This window comes from Spermophilus citellus (assembly GCF_964194105.1).
Source record: "Spermophilus citellus genome assembly, chromosome: 5".
NCBI classification, from domain to species: domain Eukaryota; kingdom Metazoa; phylum Chordata; class Mammalia; order Rodentia; family Sciuridae; genus Spermophilus; species Spermophilus citellus.
This window is the reverse complement of record NC_138186.1, coordinates 169,690,865-169,711,725: the sequence shown is the minus strand read 5'-3', so window position 1 is coordinate 169,711,725 and position 20,861 is coordinate 169,690,865. Positions and strand designations below refer to the sequence as shown.

Genomic DNA, 20,861 nt, shown 5'->3' with positions numbered 1-20,861 from the left:
AAAGCATTTTAGATATTACTTAAAATTCTGATTAAAATGGTTTAAGCTTATCCAAATTATGTAAGTAATGGTTTTTGTAAAATCATTATTCAGAAAAATTTCTGATTGTGGGGGCTGTGGAGTAGAAAAAAAAGCAAACTACCATTTATATATACCAGTACACCTAAAATATATCCTCTGCCAAGTCCTGGTCTCATACAGTACACACAGGTATGTCAACTGTGCAAAACCATTTATATAGTTCATTACAACTAAAAAGTCACTTGGTCTTAAAGGCTTTAAATTTAGTTTTGAAATATTTATAGAGGTGGGTTTATTTTTAGTAAAGAACTAGATATTTGTCTATCACATAGTACTCTAAATGATCATATAGAATTACATGGTTATATGTTCAAGGGCTGAGTTTTCTTTCATCCAAAATGCTTATAATAAGTTCTCTTCAAAATACTTTTAAAAATAAAAAAAAAACCTCAAAAATAGAGAAAACAGTAGTATAATAAAATAATTTAAGTGAAGGCTTCAGACATCTCCCTTAGACCCAAAGAGTGCACATGGTGATAGTAAGAATGAATGAATATTGTTACTATTAAAAAAAAAAAAAAAAAAAGCATTTCGGTTTGCTGACATTGCATTTTGAAAGTAGCAAAATTAATCAAAATACACATCACTACAAAAGAGCCATGCATGGAATGTGTTGTTGTTTTCCAAATACTTAATAAAATATTCCTCTAATATTTTCAACTATCTGAAGGCATTGGAGTAATAAATAAACCAATAATTACTGTGTTAAAATTAAGACAAGTCTCTGAAAGAAGGGCATACAGGGATAGAAAAATCTTAAATGAAAATACTTCTTTAAAAAGGAGCACTATCTTCATAGATAATCACTGAACTTGGAGTCTACTACTCAGAGTTCATTGAAAAATCACTACAAATTATATTCATTAAAAGTTTATAAGGGTCTCTCATTATTGTGATGCTAAATAAATGTCATCAAGGTCACTGGAAAAATCTTGTATTTCTAATGTAGACAACAACTATGTCCTGTATTTATCATTAGTACTCCAGGTAACCATGAAGCACTAGGTAGATCAACCCAGTCTTGGGCCCTGGAGGTACTATTGCAGCAGTTGGGTGAGGAGTTCTGTTTGGTATGATAGTGGTCTATATTTGTCTTATCAAATTGATAGAGGATGTACAAATGGAGTATAAATTCCTCACTTTCCCCTAATAATATTAAGAGTCTTTAACCCATTTAATTAGTAATAAATGTGTTCTAACAGAATGAGTTCTGAAGATGCTTTTCAACCATGCTTGGGTTTCCCTATCTTTTGATGAAAAAACAAAAACCATTCAATGTCAATAAACCGAAAATATCACTTCTCCATAAGCATAAATAATTTATAAAAGGGTCCAAGGGCAAATATAGGACACAAATTACAAATGTTCAAAGGAGAAAAATGAAGACTTATTTTCCAGTCACAGGTCAGTCCAAAAGGATATCCAAAAGCTGGATCTCACACACCACAGAACTTGAGGAGATCATCTACCTTCAAATAATATTTTAGCAGCAAATGACAAAAATCAAAGGATCCATTTTGGCAAGAAAATGTAAGAATAAGAGGGAGCTGATTTTCTAATTTATTAAAAAAAAAAATCCAACTACATGAAAGTTATCTTCACAGTCCTGACTTTGTTGATTTCAGCTAAATACTTGACATGTATACCCTCATGTTTATACAGTGGCTCAAGTGTTTTATTACAAAGAGAAATGGAAACTAAATCTTCAGTTTTCTCCAAAAGTACACAGGAGGCATATATTCCTTTACTTCTCTCATTAAAGCACCATCCATTCAATTCATTTTGCAATACCAACCCAAAATTTCAGAATGATTAAAAGGTAAATTTTAGCAAAAGTTATTAATGAAAAATAGTTAAGGCAAAATAAAAATGTAATAGTTCCCCAAATTGATTAATTTATGTTTTAGTAGAAATAAATCATAGTAATAGGAATAGAAGATTTAATAAGTTAAAATACAAAGGGAGAAAAAAAAAAAACCCAACCCTTAAGTTTGTCAATTATTATAAACGAATTTAGAAAAGGAAAAGAAACAGTGTACAGGTAAGCAGTTACATTTTTCTATCAGGTGTGGTGTTGCAAATTTTATGGACATCCAACGCATTTCTTATAAACAAGAACTGCAGAACTAAACTAACCTCGGTCTGCGGTCACAATCCTTTGGTAAGGATGGACACGCATATCGTGCCTTCGAACTTTAGTAGCCACCGCACCTAGTTAAATTGCAATTACCAAGACAAAGTTAGAAAACATACAGAAGGGGGAAAAACATTAACAGCAGGTTTATCAAAATGGATTTCTTTCAAATGTTCATTTACTACAAAAGTTTGTTTTAAGAAACACGTTAAGGCACAGTAGTTTTAAAATTAACCATTATATGTCACATATATATGCATCTATCAATATTGCATTCATTTCAAACATGTTGGCCTTAACCTATTTTATCCATTCATTTACAATCCCCAAGTTACAGTATTTCGTGAACTCTATTAGATCCAAACATATTTGAGCTTTACTAGTCACATATTCACTGAAGTGCCTTTCTTGCAGCAGGACTACTTAAATAATGCCATGTTTAATACTGACAATTATTTGCTAACCTTAAGACCACTTCCAGAGTTTATTATTTAAAAAGGTTTAAAAGCAATTCTTAAAGCCTACAGATTGTGGTTTAAAACTTTGAGTCAATAAGTATGAACTGCAATGAATTAGGTGATTAGTAAAGCAAACAGTATAGTACACTTAGCAGTCAGTACACTACTATACACTCCTTTATAAATTACCGTTACTTTGTCATATTACAGACTAAACCAAATTAATAACATGGTTTTACTTTATATCTATGTGCAAAAAGTGCAAGTAAGCCACTGACTGCTAGGCTAAGCTTTTTCCCCGGAGGCTGCTGAGACTAAGCATTTGTTAAATTCAGATCTGATGAGGGTTCAGTTAAGACCGATCTTGAATTCTTAGCCTTTCGCTGGGAAAGCCATACCTAAAGATAAAAGGAAGGGAATTAAAAATTAGTCATCAATGAAGATTTGATGCTAATACCAATCTCCTCACTACCACCAACACACATGTCTGCATCTGTTTTGAAAGGCACTGCTTATTTTAAAATTGTTTAATGTGAGATTTGCTATATAAGCATGCATGTTATCTGTGTGCAAATTTATTGTAACTTGGTAATTTATAATAATCCCCTCTATTCTCGTAGGGGTCAATATCATGTTTTACTGCTTAGGTAGCAAAGCAATAAATAACACTGATTATGATAGCCCCCTCCTAATTTGGTGCATGTTATTAATCACCTTTTGAATGCCAAATAAGTATCTCTGTATTTTGCTCTTAATTTTGCCAGTCTAATAAGTGGGTCTTAACAATGAAAAATTTCCCAATGGAAACACAAGCATGTTAGTTTATAATAAGAAACAAAGTTTACAGCAGTGCCTCTTGCTGTTTCTAAGCAGTAAACTGGTCCATCACCCCCTTTTTCATCTTGGATAAACTAGTTGTATACAAGTGTAATACTACATGGCAAAACTAGGGAGATCTTGGACTCAAAAGTCCTGGAACAGTAGCTGGTGGCTAAGAGCCTCAGCCCTACAGAAAATTAAGGGTCCTAACTCCTCGGGAACAGATGCTGTGGGTGCAGCAGAGAGGATTTATAGGGGGAAGGAGCATGCATGGGGCCACAGGAGAGAGTATTAATAGAAAGGAAAACTTAAATAAGGTTATAGGTTACATGTTATTTTAAAAATGTTCAAGAAATGTGCAACAGAAACAAGCCTCTCATCAATATTCTGTGGTATAATTCTGACCTGTAATTACTTTATACAATGATTTAGACAGAAAACATGTACAATAAAATGTATTTGTTCATAAAACAAAAGGCACCTGAGTGCATGCACACACACAGATAACATACAGAGCATTGTGACTTTCTTTAATTGAACAATGAATTTTCGAGCTTAAATCTTAATATCCGGGTTCATTAAAGATTTTCAAATTTTTATAAATCAATATTAATGCTTGGGAAAAATAAAACTTTAAAAGAACAAAGTCCTAAAAGTCAACAGCATGCATGCAGCACCAAGTCATATACAATTCAGGAAAGAAAGTGTTCAGATTCTGTCTGGTGAAACAAAAGGGCTGCGTGGAAACAGCTGTCCCACACTGACTGGTCGTGCTAGAACAGCTGCTGTGTTCTAGTCCTTCATCCAGCAAGTCAATGGGCTGAAATATCAGGCATGACTGGCATTTCAATCCACTCTATAAAAAAAAGGCATCAGTAATGTCTTTTTCGAGCACACCACTTTTTGTTCATGTTCATGTAAAAACCAAGCGTTTACAGTATGACCTTAATTTTTGCCTCCAGTGTGAATCTGAATTCAGTAACTGCATATTTACTCATTTATTCCAAACTGTACTGAAAGCTGTCTCATGTTTCATCTTAGGACTTCAAAAGACAAAAAATTCAAAGTTCAGTTAAGATTGCAACCAATAACATGGTCCCATTTAAAGTGATCACAAATACTTAGCACCCAATAATATAAATTTCATAAAAATCTCAAAATACTTTCATGGGTAAGTTTAGAAGTTAACTAGCCATTAAAGAAACCCATGAGTCAAAAGAAATCTAACTCCAGAAGGAGGAGCTGATAAAGGCATTAGGACAATTGGGTGAAACCTAAATAAAACTCAAGAACAATTCTAGCAATGTCAGATGTGAAAGTTATTTATTTTTTGTTTAAGATGTACATTGCAAATTTACCCAAACAAACGAATTTGAGTTATCAAGTGAATCTGAACAAACTTGGGTGCAGTTACTTAACAGGGGAACCCTTAAAAGGGGCAGAAACGCTTCTCTAAAACTGTTAAAATCATTTCTAAGTCTGGGCAACAAAATGTATGAAGAATATCACTGACCACCAGGGAGAAGAACTTACCTAAAACACCACTGGGTTCAATAGGGTACTCAAGGATTGATGTAGCTGGTGCCAACGTGTAAGGGTATTCATAGGGTGTGTAGATCAACCCAGCCTCGGGCCCTGGAGGGACTATTGCAGCAGTTGGGTGAGGAGTTCCGTTTGGCATGACAGCGGTCTGTATTTGTCTGATCAAAGGCATTATGGTAGGGCCAGCTGGCGTAGGAGTACGCAGGGCAGCTGGTGGGAGGACAGGCGCAGGCCCAGTTATGATCCTTGGAGCAGCCTGGGCTGTTGCTGCAAGAGAAAAGGCAAGGGCTGCTACAGTAAGCAAAGAAATTCAGGAAGAAATACAGGGACAGCAGTATAAAATATGGGAAAATGAGAGAGGAGTAGGAAAAAGAAAGAAAAAAGCAGGAAAGAAGAAAAATAAAAGGAAATCATTAGTACATGCACTGATCACACAAAATGCCAAAGCACACCAATCAAACGCAATCAGCTTTCCCTTTCCCAATGTGATTAAGAACAAATGTGCAAAAATTAAAAGCCACTGTAAAAAAATGAATGAAATAAAATGTTATATTTAGTTTAGATATTTGATATATCTGCTTTTTAAGATTTCTTGAAACTAAAGGTGCATGCAGAAGCACAAGAAAACATTTGCATTAAAAGATGTTAAAAAAAAATTTGTAATTTGGAGTCCACAGAAACAGTTTTGGTATATTTTGTAAGTGTAACTTCAGTTTCAAATTAAAAGAAAGAATAATTTTCATTGTATTAAGTCAGACCAGTAACCACTAGATGATTATATGTATATCCTGAAGCACTGATAGTTAACTTCTTAGAAAAAAAAAACAATATAAAAAGATCCTAACTTCATGACATTAATGATACGCTCACATTCTCATGCATAAATTAAAGTCAATTACAAATTACCACTTGTAAAATAATTACACTTCTAAACTCAATGAGTCGCCTAGATGTTAGAAAGTTGGCAAGGACTTTAAAATTTATTTCTTAAAATCATTAGTAAATGAAAAATAATATTATGCTTATATGATGTGTGACCATTAGATTATCTCAAAATATAAATTTCATTTTAAATTTAAAAAAGAAATCCTCATAGCTTTTAAAATCATGCACAGATGTCTAAGAAAAAAAATAGAAGACTGGAAATAGTTATCACCACCCACTGATCTCTGTGAACTCACGTGTGAACTCAACAGGGAAAAACACTGGAGGAGGGGGAACATGCAAGCAAAGGGACAGGAAAGTACTCAACAGAAGGGTCATTCATCCAGTAACACTTTAACTTCTAAAAAAGCTTTCAAAGTCTTGTATTGTGCATAAATACAACAAAATAAACTGGAGGCCTTGAAGCTGTACAGAACAGGAAATTTCTTGAATTTAGATATCAAAATGTCATCAGAAAAATAAAGAAGTATTTACAAACCTAAAGCTTCGATATGCTGGCATACAATAAAATCAAGAGAGGATAGTAATTCATGAAAGCATTAAAAATAGGACTGTTGCTCCCCTGTTCAATGACACAATTACTTCAATTCTTCAGTTTAATTGCTCATGTGTTATGCTGTGAAAAGAAGTCTGTAGACAAAACAACAGAGACAGCTACAACCCTAGACCTCAGTCTCATCCTTACGTGATTTAATGTTGGCATCTCTGTAGGTGCCATTCAGAATCGCAAGCTCCATCAGCTGCATCTTCTTCAGGCTGTCTTCTCCTTCTGCCTGTGTGTGGAAGAACACAAGAGCAGTAAGCATTTAGACTTTCCACAAACAACATAGCTAGATCTACACACAAGCCTTAAATCAGATACCATGTGACTATAGTGACCTACTTCAATCAGGAGGAAACAAACGAAAACCTGGGACCTGGGAATCCTAAGGTTCTTACATTCTAAAGCCTATTTCCTCAGGGGTGGCATGTGGCTACATAAGACATTCTCAATGGCCAGTGGCTGCCTTGAAATGGAAATAAATAAAAATGTGAGACAAAAATCAAATATAGTATGTTTTCTTTAATGAATATTCCAAAACTCAGATATGTTCATTAAAAGAAATACAGATCCCCAGCACTGCAAAAGAAAACACTATCTTTAGGGTTGCCACATGACTTACTTTCCCAACCAGGAAACATTTCCAAAGCTAAAAAGGGCACTAATAAAAACTATGTCACAAAGACAGACATAAAATCAGATCATCTCTGATCATCAAAACATTTGGCCACTTTATTTTACCTTGGCTTCTTTCTACCCTTCCATTAACTTTTTTGGGGGGTAGGGGGGTACTGGGGATTGAACTCAGGGGCACTCGACCACTGAGCCACTTCCCCAGCCCTATTTTGTATTTTATTTAGAGATACGGTCTCATTGAGTTGCTTAGTGCCTCGCTGTTACTGAGGTTGGCTTCGAACTTGTGATCCTCCTGCTTCAGCCCCCCAAGCCACTGGGATTACAGGCGTTGTGCGCCACCATGCCCAGCTTCCATTAACTATTGTTGACCTTGTTCAAGTCATTATTAATACAGTACTTATTTGTAAATTAGGAGTGGCCTTGATATTTTCATCATCTTTTTTCTTTTTCCAGTGTGAGAAAGAAGAGGCCCAAGTTTGAATAATCTATTAATGGTGGGACAGTTACTAAATCTGTATACCCAAATTATACTCAGGGGTCAGAAAAATAGCCCCAAACACAATTGTCAATGTTTCTCAACAATCTCATGTCTCAAACCCTTTCAGTTTCTTATTATCTAAAAATATAAGGTTTGAGTTACCTATGATCTGGCCCCAAACTACCACCTAAAGTTAAACCTATTAATCTTCTATCTATAATTTCACATACTTGCCCAATATTAAAAGTCAAACCAGATCACTCCCTCTTGTCACTCATTTGTGCAAATTCTTTTACTGCCAATGCTTCTTTTCATGTCATTCTACTCCCCCGTTTCCAAATCCTACCTATCCAACAAAATCCAATCAATGCTATTTTCTCATGGGGCCATCCCTAGACTGTTTCTGTCCTGAATCAGTCTGCTGAACATCACCACCTCTGAAGTACATCCCCCTAAAACAGAGCCTATTTCTTATTTATAACTGGCTAAACCCATGGTCACTGTCTTAAATGACAGATGTGAGAAATCTTTAATTCCAAATCCCAAATGTCAAAGTCCAAGAGGATAAACTTTAGCCATAGCAAAAGGAAGCAGTAGATGAAGATCCATCTCTAAAGTCTGTCCCTAAAAATGGTGATAAGGATAAAACTAAGTGCCTTCCCCCCACCACATTCTCAGGATTTAATATATTAAAAAAAAAAATGACCCGATGACATATTTTTCAGAATAAGCTTGTTTCTCTCAGATTAAAAAAAGGGGCAGAATGAGGACAAGTGAAAGCTTTTTGGCCTCCTCCTTTTCTGTTACACAGATAATGATACAAAGATCTTGGGCATTAGTGAATATACATATGCTATAATTTGTAGCAAACATAACTGCTGAATGGGCTTTTAACAAACCACAGAGAATTAAAGAAAAAAGATGATGAAAATATCAAGGCCACTCCTAATTTACAAGTCTGCTTCCAGTAGAGTACTTCGCAAGATGACACTTGCACATGTGGGATCACTATTCCTTGACCCCATCAATATGCATAAAGATGAATGAAAACAAAAAGTGAATAGGATTTCTTTGAAAGACACAGAAATTACTGGTTAAAAATAAAAGGGAAGAATTTGCAATTCATTATAAAACATCTTAAACTTGTTCATGAAAAACTATTAATCTTTAAAGTTTATCAAATTGGTTCAAATAAATCTGCATGCCATAATTAAAGAATACAAGCATTACGTATTATACTCTATATACATTTTCCCCCCCAAGGCAGCAGTAGTTATACCTCCCATCCAGTGTGAGAAAGAAGAGGCCCAAGTTTGAAAGTGTCAGCAAAAAGAGGGCAAATTTACCTCCATCAAAAACAGAAAGATACAAAAGAGTCTTCTTTGGAAAGAACAGGAAATTGAAAACATGTTTAAATGGAACTGCTTCTTTTGAATGACAAAACTACTCATGAGGTGGTAATTCAGTGTCAAACACAGCAGAAAGCCAAAGAGAATGCTGATGGAAGAAATGCACATGCATGCACCGCCAGCGGATGCATGTGTGCCTGCCTTCTGCAGTGTGCAGGACACTCACATAGAACAGAGATCACTTCAAGAGGAGAATAAAAATCAGAGTAGCCAAGCCTTCACTAAGAGGTGTCCGGTGTCATCTGCCATAATGTTGTCCCTGGCTGGCAGCGATTTATGTTATGCTGGGCCAGGGCTACGGCGGCAGGCTACACTAATGCCTTCCAGAAAAGCAATGGGTTTAGCTGGCAGAGCTGGAATTTGAACCCAGATGCTGTCACTCCAGGATGGGCTTCACCCTTGCTCTTTACCACACCCACCACTCAGGCTACCACCACCACTGGTATTCACAGAGCATGAGATTCTGTGTGCCTCAGAAGACAATCAAGTTCATTATAGAATTAAGTTCACAAAGAATTGATGATTTCAACTTTTCTGTCTTGTTTTTGACAGAAAGTAGGCATCTGTAACTACCTGAACACAACTGGATGTGTGTGCTACCTCTTTCAAGTTCAAGTTCAGATAAGAAAACTTGCTACTAAGCTTGACTACAGGCAGAAGCTCCAGAGCTTCTATCAGCCAGATGTTAGACTTCTCTCCAAGAAAACAACTGATCAGATGAGACATCCTGAGGCTGCATATTTTACCTCTGGACATTCTGCAATGGATTTTATAGAATCCTGTCAGGGATCAGCATATCTAAAAATGCAACACTGACTTTTTCACTTGTAACAAATGAAGCCACTCTTACATAACTAAGATAAGGTCATAAAATCATATTTTTCAATGCTGAATTCAAGTGATTACCTGCACTCTCATAACTTTGTCCCATATTTTGAAATCACTTAAAACTTTAGATATAATTTATATGTGCAGTGAAATCCTGAAGTCTTAAGTATAACACTGGATCATTTTTGATGAATGTACATCAAGAGATGGGACATTTCTACCAATCAAATCCTTTGTGCCTTAAATACCTATCACCCACCTGCTTCTCTCACACCACAATTCAGTTTGCCTATTCTAGAATCTCAAGAGAATGGAATTACATGCGATTTTCTGTCCCACTTCTTTCCCACACAGTGTCGAAAGACACTCACCCTACTGCTGCAGCACCCGCAGTTCATTTGTTTCCAGGGCTAGGCAGTACTCTGTTTATCCTGTCTTCTGCTCTCTAGACATCTGTGTATTTCCAGTTTTTGTATACTGTGAATTGAAGCCAGTATGGTAATTTTTGTACAAGATTTTCGGGGAAGGGAGTAATCTATTCATTTACAAAGGATAAATACCTAGTAATGAAGTTGCTGGGTCACAGGTTTGATGAAGTGCATGGGAAAACATCATGATAACACCTTTACTTATTTATTTTTGGAGACAGAGTTTCACTTATTTGCTTAGGGCCTTACTAAGCTATTGAGGATGGCCTTGAACTTGTGATACTCCTCAGCCTCAGCCTAGGAGTCTCTGGTATTACAGGCATGCACCACCATGCCTGGCACACCTTGACTTTTAAAAAACAATTCAAAACATAACAAACTCTTGTTAATACCTAAAACCTGAAGTATCTGAGTAGCTTCTTAAGAATTCATTTTTTTTTCAGACTTGCAGAAAGACAATATAACAGAGATTATATAACACCCCCAGCAGGGCTGGGGAGCAACATTCCTATAATCTCATCTGTATACTATTGGGATGGGGTGTCTAAAGGCAGGGTAAACATACCATTTTGAATTTTGGGGTGTTTGCAATTATGGATGTCACATTTATGGATGTGTGTTAATATATATTTAAATTTATGCACATTGCAGTAATAGAAACAGGCCATGTTTAACACTACATAAGAGTAACAGAGCGTTAACATTTTCAGGTGAAGCAATTTATATGCTGTTCAACTTTATTAGAACCAGATATCAGATCATTTAGAGATAAGATAAAGAGGTTCTTCAAACCCAAAAATACACGAATAATTAATACTTAATAATAAAACTAAGGTACTGGTACTATATTATTCCTGAGGCTTGGAGATGAGGTAGCTTATCCAAAGTTACATCAAGGTCACACTAGCTTCCAAATAATAACAACATTCAAAATCCACAGATTTAACCATTATATTATACCTACTCCAAAGCCTTTACCTAGAAGTATCTTTTGAATTCATCAAAGATCTCACATTAGAAATAAAGAAAATCATGTTTATTTAGTATTTTAAGATCTTTTAAGTATACATAAAAATATAATCTTACAATGTTAATTATAGAGTTGAAAAATAAGTGTATAAATATTCTCAGATAATAAAAACTCTACCAAAAAATTTTTTGAAACACTGCTTACAAGAAAAGCCTGTTACTCTCCAGCTTACCATTCAAGGAAATTTACTTGTATTAGCAGGCTTGTTTGCAGTGTTTTTCATTACTCAAAAGTCATAGTCCCTCAGAATAGACCTGGTGGATTTCAGCCACCAAGTTAGGCAGGTTCTCATCTAGAGAAGCATCCTGTATGTTCTGCCTTTCAACAGCTCCAAGGGCATTCCTCTCCCAGAGCGCAGACTTTCCCCACTATGCCTACATACAATAATGCTTCATGGATTTCATTAATCCATACTGTTTATTTTACCCCCCCCCCTTTTAAAATAAATTTGAACAGGTAAAAGACGTTTTTCAAACCCCAAAATACACGAATAATTCACTTGGCAAAATAAGAGTTGAATAAACAAACTAGTAGAGAATCAGAGGGTCCACATTATCAAAATTTTAATGCCAATCAACACCTTCATTTGCCCTGCCAGCTAGAGAAGAGAACTCAACTGACTTAAATTTAAATAAAGGGTTTTAAAGAGAAGAGTGATGTAACCAGCTGTAAAGGCTCATTCTGTTAGAGGACGAGACTGGTCATAGAGTTGACACAGTGCAGGAAACAGAAGTTTGATGATCATCTGGTTGCAGGAGTAAGGAAAAAGGAAAAATTAAAGAATGATGTTTCAAGTCTCTGGTTTAAGCACTAAAGTGGATGCTGGTTCCATTTAATGAGATGAAAAGGTGAAAGAATGATGCAGAATCAAAAGTTGTTCTGAAAGGTTAGGTCTGAAATACCTATTTTAAACTCCTAAGTTGAGGTCAGGAGTTGAATCTGGACTTGAATCTGGAGCTGACTTATTCTAACTTACCCTATAAAACTAGTAGACAAATTATGCTCTCAATTTTCAAAAATTTTCTCTGAAACAATACAGTAGTATTAAGCTTCAAGTAATCCACCATATGCTTTCAAATGCTTGTAAGACTCAAACTATTTCTTCTTTGCCAGTTAGTTTTCTGTGAGTCTTTCAAATGAGACACAGTGATAGATAAAGCTAGTCTTAAGAGCTGGATGGGGGAGAAGGGACAACACCTCTTCCATGAGAAGCTCCTCCTATCTCTGTCCCTGCCACAGGTAGTGGTCTCTCCACTCAGCACTGGAGACCTGGCTTCACTATGTAGCCCTTTGCACCCATGATCTACCAGCACCAGCCGGTCAGCATCCACTTCTGAGTGCCTGCAGGTTCCAGTATCAGCTGATCAGCTCCATGTCAGAGGTTTCTGTTTCAACTCAGCACTGCACTTTCTCCAAATGTCTAAGAGCAATAACAGCTCCAACCTCTCTTATTTCCCCTCTCTTCCTGGAATTTCCAAATCCGTGTCAAAGAGCATCTGTTTTCCTGATAGGGAAGGTAAGAGGTTCTCATCTCCATCACCACCTCATGCAAACTACATTTCTTAGATAGGCATTTATGGCCATGCCAACGTCATTCCTCTTATCCAATCCTCATCATGACAAGTCTATGTGTACTTTTCTTTGTTGATCATGCACACCTGTGTGTGATTCCTTTTAAATCATTTAGTTTCCTTGATTCCTGTGCCTTCCTATTATCTTTTTTCTTTAGGTATTGAGATGACTGATGAAAACCTTACTATCACATAGATACTGTGCTAAATCCAACACAAAGGAGGCAGTTCACAGACTCAAGAGCATCAGAGGACTTCCCAACACTGTGAATGATATAGGCAGTGTGAAGCTCCAAGTCAGAGTTGCTTGGCCAGGTAGAGAGCCTTGTTCCCAGCAGGCAACAAGCCTGATTGCCTGTGTAAAATACACTCAGTATAACTAATATGCAAAGACTGCTTTCCATGGGCAGATGCAGAGGTCAAAGGATGAGACACACAGTAAGAGAAAAATAAGTCTCCCTTATCTTTTTATATTTTCCATTGTATTATCTCTCACTTAATTGCCCATACCTGATTTAGGAGCAAGAACATGCCACAGGATAAACAAAGACAAAATACACAGAAAGTGAGTCACTTTAAATAAATAAATAAATTTAACACTCAAAACTCCCACATACGTGCTGTATCCTTCATTTAAACTATGTAAAACAAACATTTTTATCTCAGGGTAGTATGTTCTGCCTTTCTTCAACAAGATATAAACAGGTCCATTTAAAAGGGACCTACTTGTTTAAAAGCAATAAAGATCTCAGCAAGGAAAAGCCATGTCCCAATAATAAGCACTTATTTTGTCCAATGCAGTGTACAGAGTGATATTTACAAATTGTGATTTTACTGTACACTTAATATGGATGATAAAATTCTGAAAGTTGATCAACAATTCAGGGTACATACTAACATTAAAGAGCCAATTAGTTTGTAGCTAAAAAGACCTCTAAAGTTGATTGTATATTAGGTAGCTATTATTAGGCAGTATGGTTGGCCGATAAAGGCAGGACACAGAATACTAATTAGCAGTTCAAGAGTCTTATAGTTTTATAGTAGATAATAACAAGAATAGAAACCACAAAATAATGATCTTATGAGAGGTGCGGGAGAGGCAAAAATTTTAAAAAAGTCTGTGTGCAGTGATGGAGATTGGTGTGCAGGCGGCAGAACCTGCCTGACAAGGATCTGCAAGGGCCCTGGCCTGCACCCTCCCAGAGCCTTCCTGGCTCCTAGTACCCAATGAGATGCACTGCACACCAATGGAGTAAACGTGAGCTAAGTGATGGTGGTCAGGGCCAAAGTAGGTCTGCTGCTTCTAGCAGCAATCCTATACCCACGCAGATTTATTTAAACCTACAGCTGCCATGACACTTGCTTTTTTCTTACTTCCTACTGAAGATTGAACCCAGGGTTGCTTTACCACTGAGTTAAGTCTCCAGTCCTTTTGTTAGTCTCCTATGATCCTGATCTTTTGTCTACATCTCTACTATTAAGAGATTCAGGCCAAGAAAAGTCTCTACTTCCCCATCATCCAAACACAGCCCAAATGGAAACTAGATGTCCAAATGTCAAGGAAGAAGTAGGTTTGCATCAAATTTACCAATTCCACACCTTATTTTATTGCAAAGGAAATGCTGAGAATTTCACATTTGATTTGAAGTACATGTGAAGGGTGCCAATATTAAATTTGCCAGAGCTTCATGTGTAAGATTAAACAGGGACAACATCCAAAATTGGGAAAGGTTTCCTTGAATGCAGCATAAGAAATATGACACTTAAAACTCTTAACTTGAAAACAAAAAAATAGAGTTTCATCTAGAGATAAAGGATAGAATGTGCAATGGAGATTCAGTTTGCATTTAGTTCATTAAATTTGTAAGCCCATAGAATAGGGAAGGAACTTCCAGGTATACATCATCAATGTACTGTTTCAGCAATACTAATTTAATGCCAATATACTCTAGTTTTACATTGTTAAGCTGGAACTAAACTTGTTTTTTCCATTGCAGTTTTTTCCATTCCATTTGACATTGTGTTTGAACTTTTATGTAGTAACTGACATGTGCCCAGGCAACCATGGATTAAAATCCACCCCAAATCTAGGCATCATGAGTAAATCTTGCGTATCCCTGCAAACAGTAGGTATCTTCCATCTCCTGTTTTCATTGAGTGCCAGATTCATTTAGCTAAATTGGTTCCAAAGAGTACAACTGCACTAATCTCAACTAATTTCAAAATGCTGCTTTTTATTTTTACGTCTGTCCAATCTGTTTGGAAGGTAAAATCGCAAATCTTGAAATTAGAAAGAACTATGTGAAGGAGCCAGAACTATAAATCAAGCACTCAGAAAGTGAAGATTAGAAGGTAACTTGCATTAAATTCACAAAAACTTTTATAATTTTTCCATAATTACTTTTTTAAAAAATATGTGTAACACTTTTCCTATCAGTCAATATTTTTAGACAGTTAGAACCTGGTCCTAAGCCTAAAGGTGGGTCTGAATCTTGGTAAACCTTTTATAACTGCCTGGATACACAGAAATCTTCTTAAAAAAAAAAAAAAGGCACTCCCTGAAATCTTTGTTTGTATGGTTGCACACTGATGCTTACATTGTCAGTATCTAATATGGCCAAAGCAGTCTTGATAATCAAAGTCATTTGCCCTCATCATTAGATATCTACATGGAACAACCAGATCAAACAGATCTGAAGCTACTGTGTTTGAATGAACACTCTCTGTTGCTTCATACTAGAACACTATACATCTATTCAGATTGTACATTATGTTTGTGTATTTGTGCTTTCGTTCATGGTAGTTTCTCATGCTATGGAAATGACTGGCATTGAATATAAACTGTCAATAAAATAAATAGCTTCGAGAAGAAAAAAGATCTGAAAAGTAAGACTGTATTAAATTAATATGTTCTGCACTGGGTCTACAGGAAATAAAAAAATTTTTTAATACTGAAAACTATTTTAAGTACCAAGGCCAATCACTTGGTACTTAAATCAGGTGTAACGAATAAAATATAGTCCTTATAGTCAAGGTTTATCATCTAGTGAAGGGAGAGAGGTAGAGCAAATTTGTAATTGGGACTATGACAGGAAGTTTGCAGAGAGCAGTAAACACCAAATGAAAACACACAAGAAAAGGAGTAGCCTTAAGAGGATAACTAACTGTGGACTCCTTCTCTTGAAGGCTTAAGGGGGTAAACATGCAAAGACTGCTACATTCAATTTCAGGGGGTTGAGTACTAGCTTCCCCCATGAAGATCTGTTATAAAACTCTGCATTCACTCCAAATGCCCCTGCAGGACTTCAGGGTAACAATGCTGCATCATTTCCTCCTCTTATAGGGTCTATGCCAAGTAACCCATCTTCCCTAGGAGACATATGAGACCTCTGGGCCATCAAGCACAATTTTGAGGATCAAAAGAAGACAGAAAGATAGTCGTTTGGCATTTGCTGCAGTTTGAAGCCATCACTGCTAGTTTTACTTACATCCAAACTATTTTGCAGTCACTGTGGTCACAACTGAGATAACTAAGGTTGTTTGATTGATATTTATTAACTTTTATTGGTTGTTTCATAAGATATTTAAAGGTATTGCTTCAATAAATAAAAGAAACACTAAACCTCAAAGTCAAATCAAAGCAGAAAAAAGGAAGGAAAGAAAAATGATATTTCCTCATGTTAAAGGTATCTGACCTCTATGACAGATAGCATTCAACAACAGTAAAGTTAGACAAGACTAGGTCTTCTGCACTGCTGCTACTTGTTCTCAACTGCTGAAACTTTGGGTCAGAAAAAAATTAAGGTAATTAAACTTTTTTTTTTTTTTTTTTTTTTTTTTACAAAAGACCTCTCTAGGATTTAAATAGAAGTCTGTATTTTAAATTGTTTATGCTTTATAAAGAATTCTGCCTTTCTTGTTTCATTTAATTTTCTTAACAATTTATAAAGTATATGACAGTTCTTCCATTGACTATACTTTAAGAGTAAAATTAAAAAAATAATTTGTATACTATATTAATAAATCACTTAAATACTCATTTTTGCTTAGCTAGCCCACAAAAGCTATGAAACAAGGTTTGTCTAGTTATACTTCAAGAATCAAATAACAATAAACTTGGAATGTAAACAACACATTCCTTTAGGGATGAAAATAATTTTACTTCTGAACTAAACTGCCAATGAATGTTCCTCCTTAAATGGGAACCAATACATAGCAATCTAAATAATCAATTTCAACGTAAGCATAATAGTGAAAATAGGATTTGACTGCTAGGAAAAAGAGTCAATTCTAAAATTAAAACTAAGAAATTCCTAAACAACTCTGCTAATGTACACCATTCCTTACTTTAGAGAGAAGTGATATGTGTAAGAAGTTCCTTTACTTAAAGAACTCTGAACTCCATCAACATTTACCAAACTCCTGAACCAAGGTGATTTTATCAGCATCATTTTGGGTTTGGGTCCTGTGTTAACTTGTATTTTGAATTTTATGAATATTAATAATTGCAACATATTTGTTAACATGACAACAATGAGCCTATGAATTTAAAATAACATACAATCATCAGTAGAAACAAAAATTGGAAAGTATTGAGAAAATGATAAATGTGGAAAGCCCTATAAGAATCCAAGGACACTTATAATAAAGAGGTGATGAAACTTCTAAGCCATGGGCGACAGACGGGCGACCTCAAGGTTTGGGTGAGGTTTAAGACATAAAAGGTTCACAAAAGGACTGAGAAACTGGTATGTATACCAGGGTTGCCAAGGAATTCCCTGGGGTACCAGTTGAGATCAAGGAAGAGAGTTACCTGCCTCAGACTGTTTTACACATATACAAAACTACTTTATTTTGGAAAAAATGTATCAATGATATGCCATCCACAGAGGAAGAAAACAGTGATAGTAAAATTCTGAAGTCATAAAAGAAGCATCTTAATTCTGTTTAGGAGACTATATCCAGGGAGTAAAACGAAGAAAACTCTTATTAGTCAATCTGGACTTACAACTGGACTCAGGCATCGTCATTCCAAACCAGGAGCTTCATGTATTAATTTTAAATGTTATTCATAATCTACTACTCTAGGAAAATTTAACACTTTTATTCCTATCTAGATTTTTATTATAAAGGGGACTTTTCCTTTAAATGGTTACAAATGTGTGTGTGTATATGAAACAAGCTATCAAAACTTTCCATATAAATATTAAAAATTATTGCATTTGTCACAGATTTTTACTAAAATACTGTTTTTTTAGGATATGCTTTAACTAGCAAACAGATAAAGTCTGCTACTCTCCTGAGAACTCATCAAGGAAGAGAAGATGGAGGACTAAATAATTTCATAAATGAAACAAAGATGATAGGAACTTCCTTGGAACACACTGCAAGAGAACCAAGCCCCACCTTGGGTGACCAGTCTGAGACCCAAAGGAGAGCTAAGGGAAGGACAGAAAGGGGTGGTCTCAAGAAGAGAATCATGCTTAAAAATTCAGAATCTGGAATGCAAGATAAAGAGGCTGTGAGGTAAAAAATCATTGAAAGCCAGGCTCCAGGTAAGGGGTGCACTCCAGAAGTCACTCATCTTAACTTGAAGACAGTCAGGATTAGGTTTGTATTTTTAGAAGCACCATTTTGGCTCCACAATGAAGAATATCAAGAAAGGTTAAGATGAAAGGCAGGTAGTTAGAGGTTCCTAATCCAAGCAACACAGAAAATCAGCCCAAGCCAGGATAATTACAATGCCAGTGAAGAGATGTATGTGATGGTTGAAGTGGTAAAGCCAACTTTATCTGTGGGGTGCTGGTAAAATATTCTAAATGTTCATGGAACTCCAAGTTGAAACTGTAGTCGAATGAATTTCCTACTGGTTAACATTCACCTTTTGCTTTTATAAAAAAAAAAAAATACTGCTACAAATTACTCATCATGTTTGGGGTTATTTCATTGGAATAAATAACAAGAAGAACTGCATCTCATCCACCTCCCTTCCTTTTTATTCCAAAAACTGTCAACTGTATCCCGAAAAGTTTTCCAAAGTATATGACTACACAAAAGGTACAGAATTCATTTTATGGCTCCTGCAATTTCTGTGGTGCTGGAGCTCAGAAAATGATAACTTGTCATACAACTCTGGCACCCTGAATGCTTTGAACTGAAGCAGAAACAAGGTCTCTGTGGATCTGCTTCCTAGCCCCAAGTCGCTTGCCCTATATTTCCCTCCCCAAATGCAGGAAAGGGGCTTTTTTGGTTTTTTTTTGGGGGGGGAGGGGGAAGAGAATTTTTTAATATTTATTTTTCAGTTTTCGGTGGACACAACATCTTTATTTTTATGTGGTGCTGAGGATCGAACTCAGCACCCCCACACATGCCAGGCGAATGTTTTATCACTTGAGCCACACCCCCAACCCCAGGAAAGGGGCTTTATTTAATTTTTTTCCCCTACTGACCTAAAGGTCAAATTTCCCAAAGGAGAAAGGCTAGAGTTGACACCATCCTCAGAACTCTGTCCTAACCTACTATTGTTACTTAGGCCCATTCATGTCCCCTAAAATCTTTTTTACTTTTTCTCTAAAATTGCCTTCAGTTTCCACTCCCGTTGCCCCTATGAAAAAGGTAGTTAAGGCTCAATCCTCTGAGGTTTCCTTGAGTTTCATACTTTTTGCAAACTTCCCTGTGCTGAATATTAATAAGTCTGTATGTATTTTCTCCTATTATCTGTTCAGTTTGTTTTATAGATTCAAATTAATCAAAGTCGAAGATGGAATTGTGGGGAACCTTATTGACAGATGGCTGGTTTGAGGTATAGGCAACAACCTCCTCCTTGTGACTGTTACCTAAGTGAGGGACTGAGCCTTTGACCTGTAGAGTCTGAGGCTATCTCTAGGAAGATGATGTCAGAACTGAACTGAATCAGAGGACATCTGGCTGGGATCTCTTGGAGAATCCAGTACCAAAATGAACTGGATGCTAGTGAGGAGAAATCTCCACAGGTTGTGCTGACCAAAGGTCACACAAGTATTCTGTGTTGTGAGAATACAGGAGGAGAAACTGAGTTTGGTCCCTACCTTGTCAAATGCATTCACAGAAAACATGGGTATTCATCTAACATTAAAAAAAAAAAAAAAAAAAATCAATGAATTCAGAGAGTTACACTCACACTGGCTGACCACTATTGGTTAAAATGTTACCAGCGCTCCAAGGTTAACCAAGGTTAAGCAACTTTTTGTTGGGATAGCTTGTGCTTTAAATAGCTGGTGTGAGCATTTAAGAAACAATTTGTTAGTGGTGAAAAGAAAGGAAATTGCTCTGGTTCCAGAGTTAGACGTAATTCAACTGTTTTTATAACCTGTTTTACAGTATTGTATTTAGAATTTTCCTATAAAGTTTGACTACTAAAATTTATGTAGAAGAAAGTAACCTTAATATTAGTTCTGACAACATTATAACAGGAGCATACCTCTTCATTTATTGCAGAACAGAGTGCACAGTTTAACTTTGAAAAGTATACGGAGATTCCTGGTATATGTTATATGAATATTTGTTCAATGCACTTAGCACGTGCTTGAAACACTCTATTAAAACAGTTATGTGTAGACTTAAAAAAAGAATGCAACCGTTGAAGAGACTGTGAACAGCAGTGAAGCAGTGCTACTACTGCATATTAATATACACCCACTTAAGAAACTACAGAAACTAAAAAGACACGACAGTGTATTTAAGGAGTGCAATTTATTATTCTTTCACTGTAGTCTGAAATTGTTCAAAGCACCAGAATGCTAGACAAACTCTAGACATAGTGAAGTCTTGTAAATACAAGTTTCTCAATAGAGGTTTCTGAAGTAAATTATTTTCCACAGCCATTTAGTGCTTCTTTTAATCTCCACAGCTAAATTCAGTAATCAAGTATTTAAACTGAGCACATTATAATCTTTCCAGGAGAATTCATAAAACATTAATGT

At 35.9% G+C, this 20,861-nt stretch overlaps 1 protein-coding gene across 4 annotated transcripts in view; it reads right to left on the bottom strand.

The window, feature by feature from the left end:
* QKI (QKI, KH domain containing RNA binding) overlaps positions 1 to 20,861 on the bottom strand; it is a 134,202-nt gene that overhangs the window by 5,625 nt on the left and 107,716 nt on the right. Inside the window, exons 5-7 of one of the 4 annotated variants that reach the window (XR_014021952.1) lie at positions 6,665 to 6,752; positions 5,026 to 5,325; positions 2,218 to 3,071 (exon numbers count right to left, since the gene is read on the bottom strand). Coding sequence is in view for 3 of the 4 variants with exons in the window: in XM_081294237.1 (XP_081150363.1) it covers positions 2,218 to 2,292; positions 5,026 to 5,325; positions 6,665 to 6,752 (463 nt within the window). In the remaining variant the exon portion in view is untranslated. The other 3 variants (XM_081294237.1, XM_081294238.1, XM_081294239.1) reach the window with 3 other exon arrangements.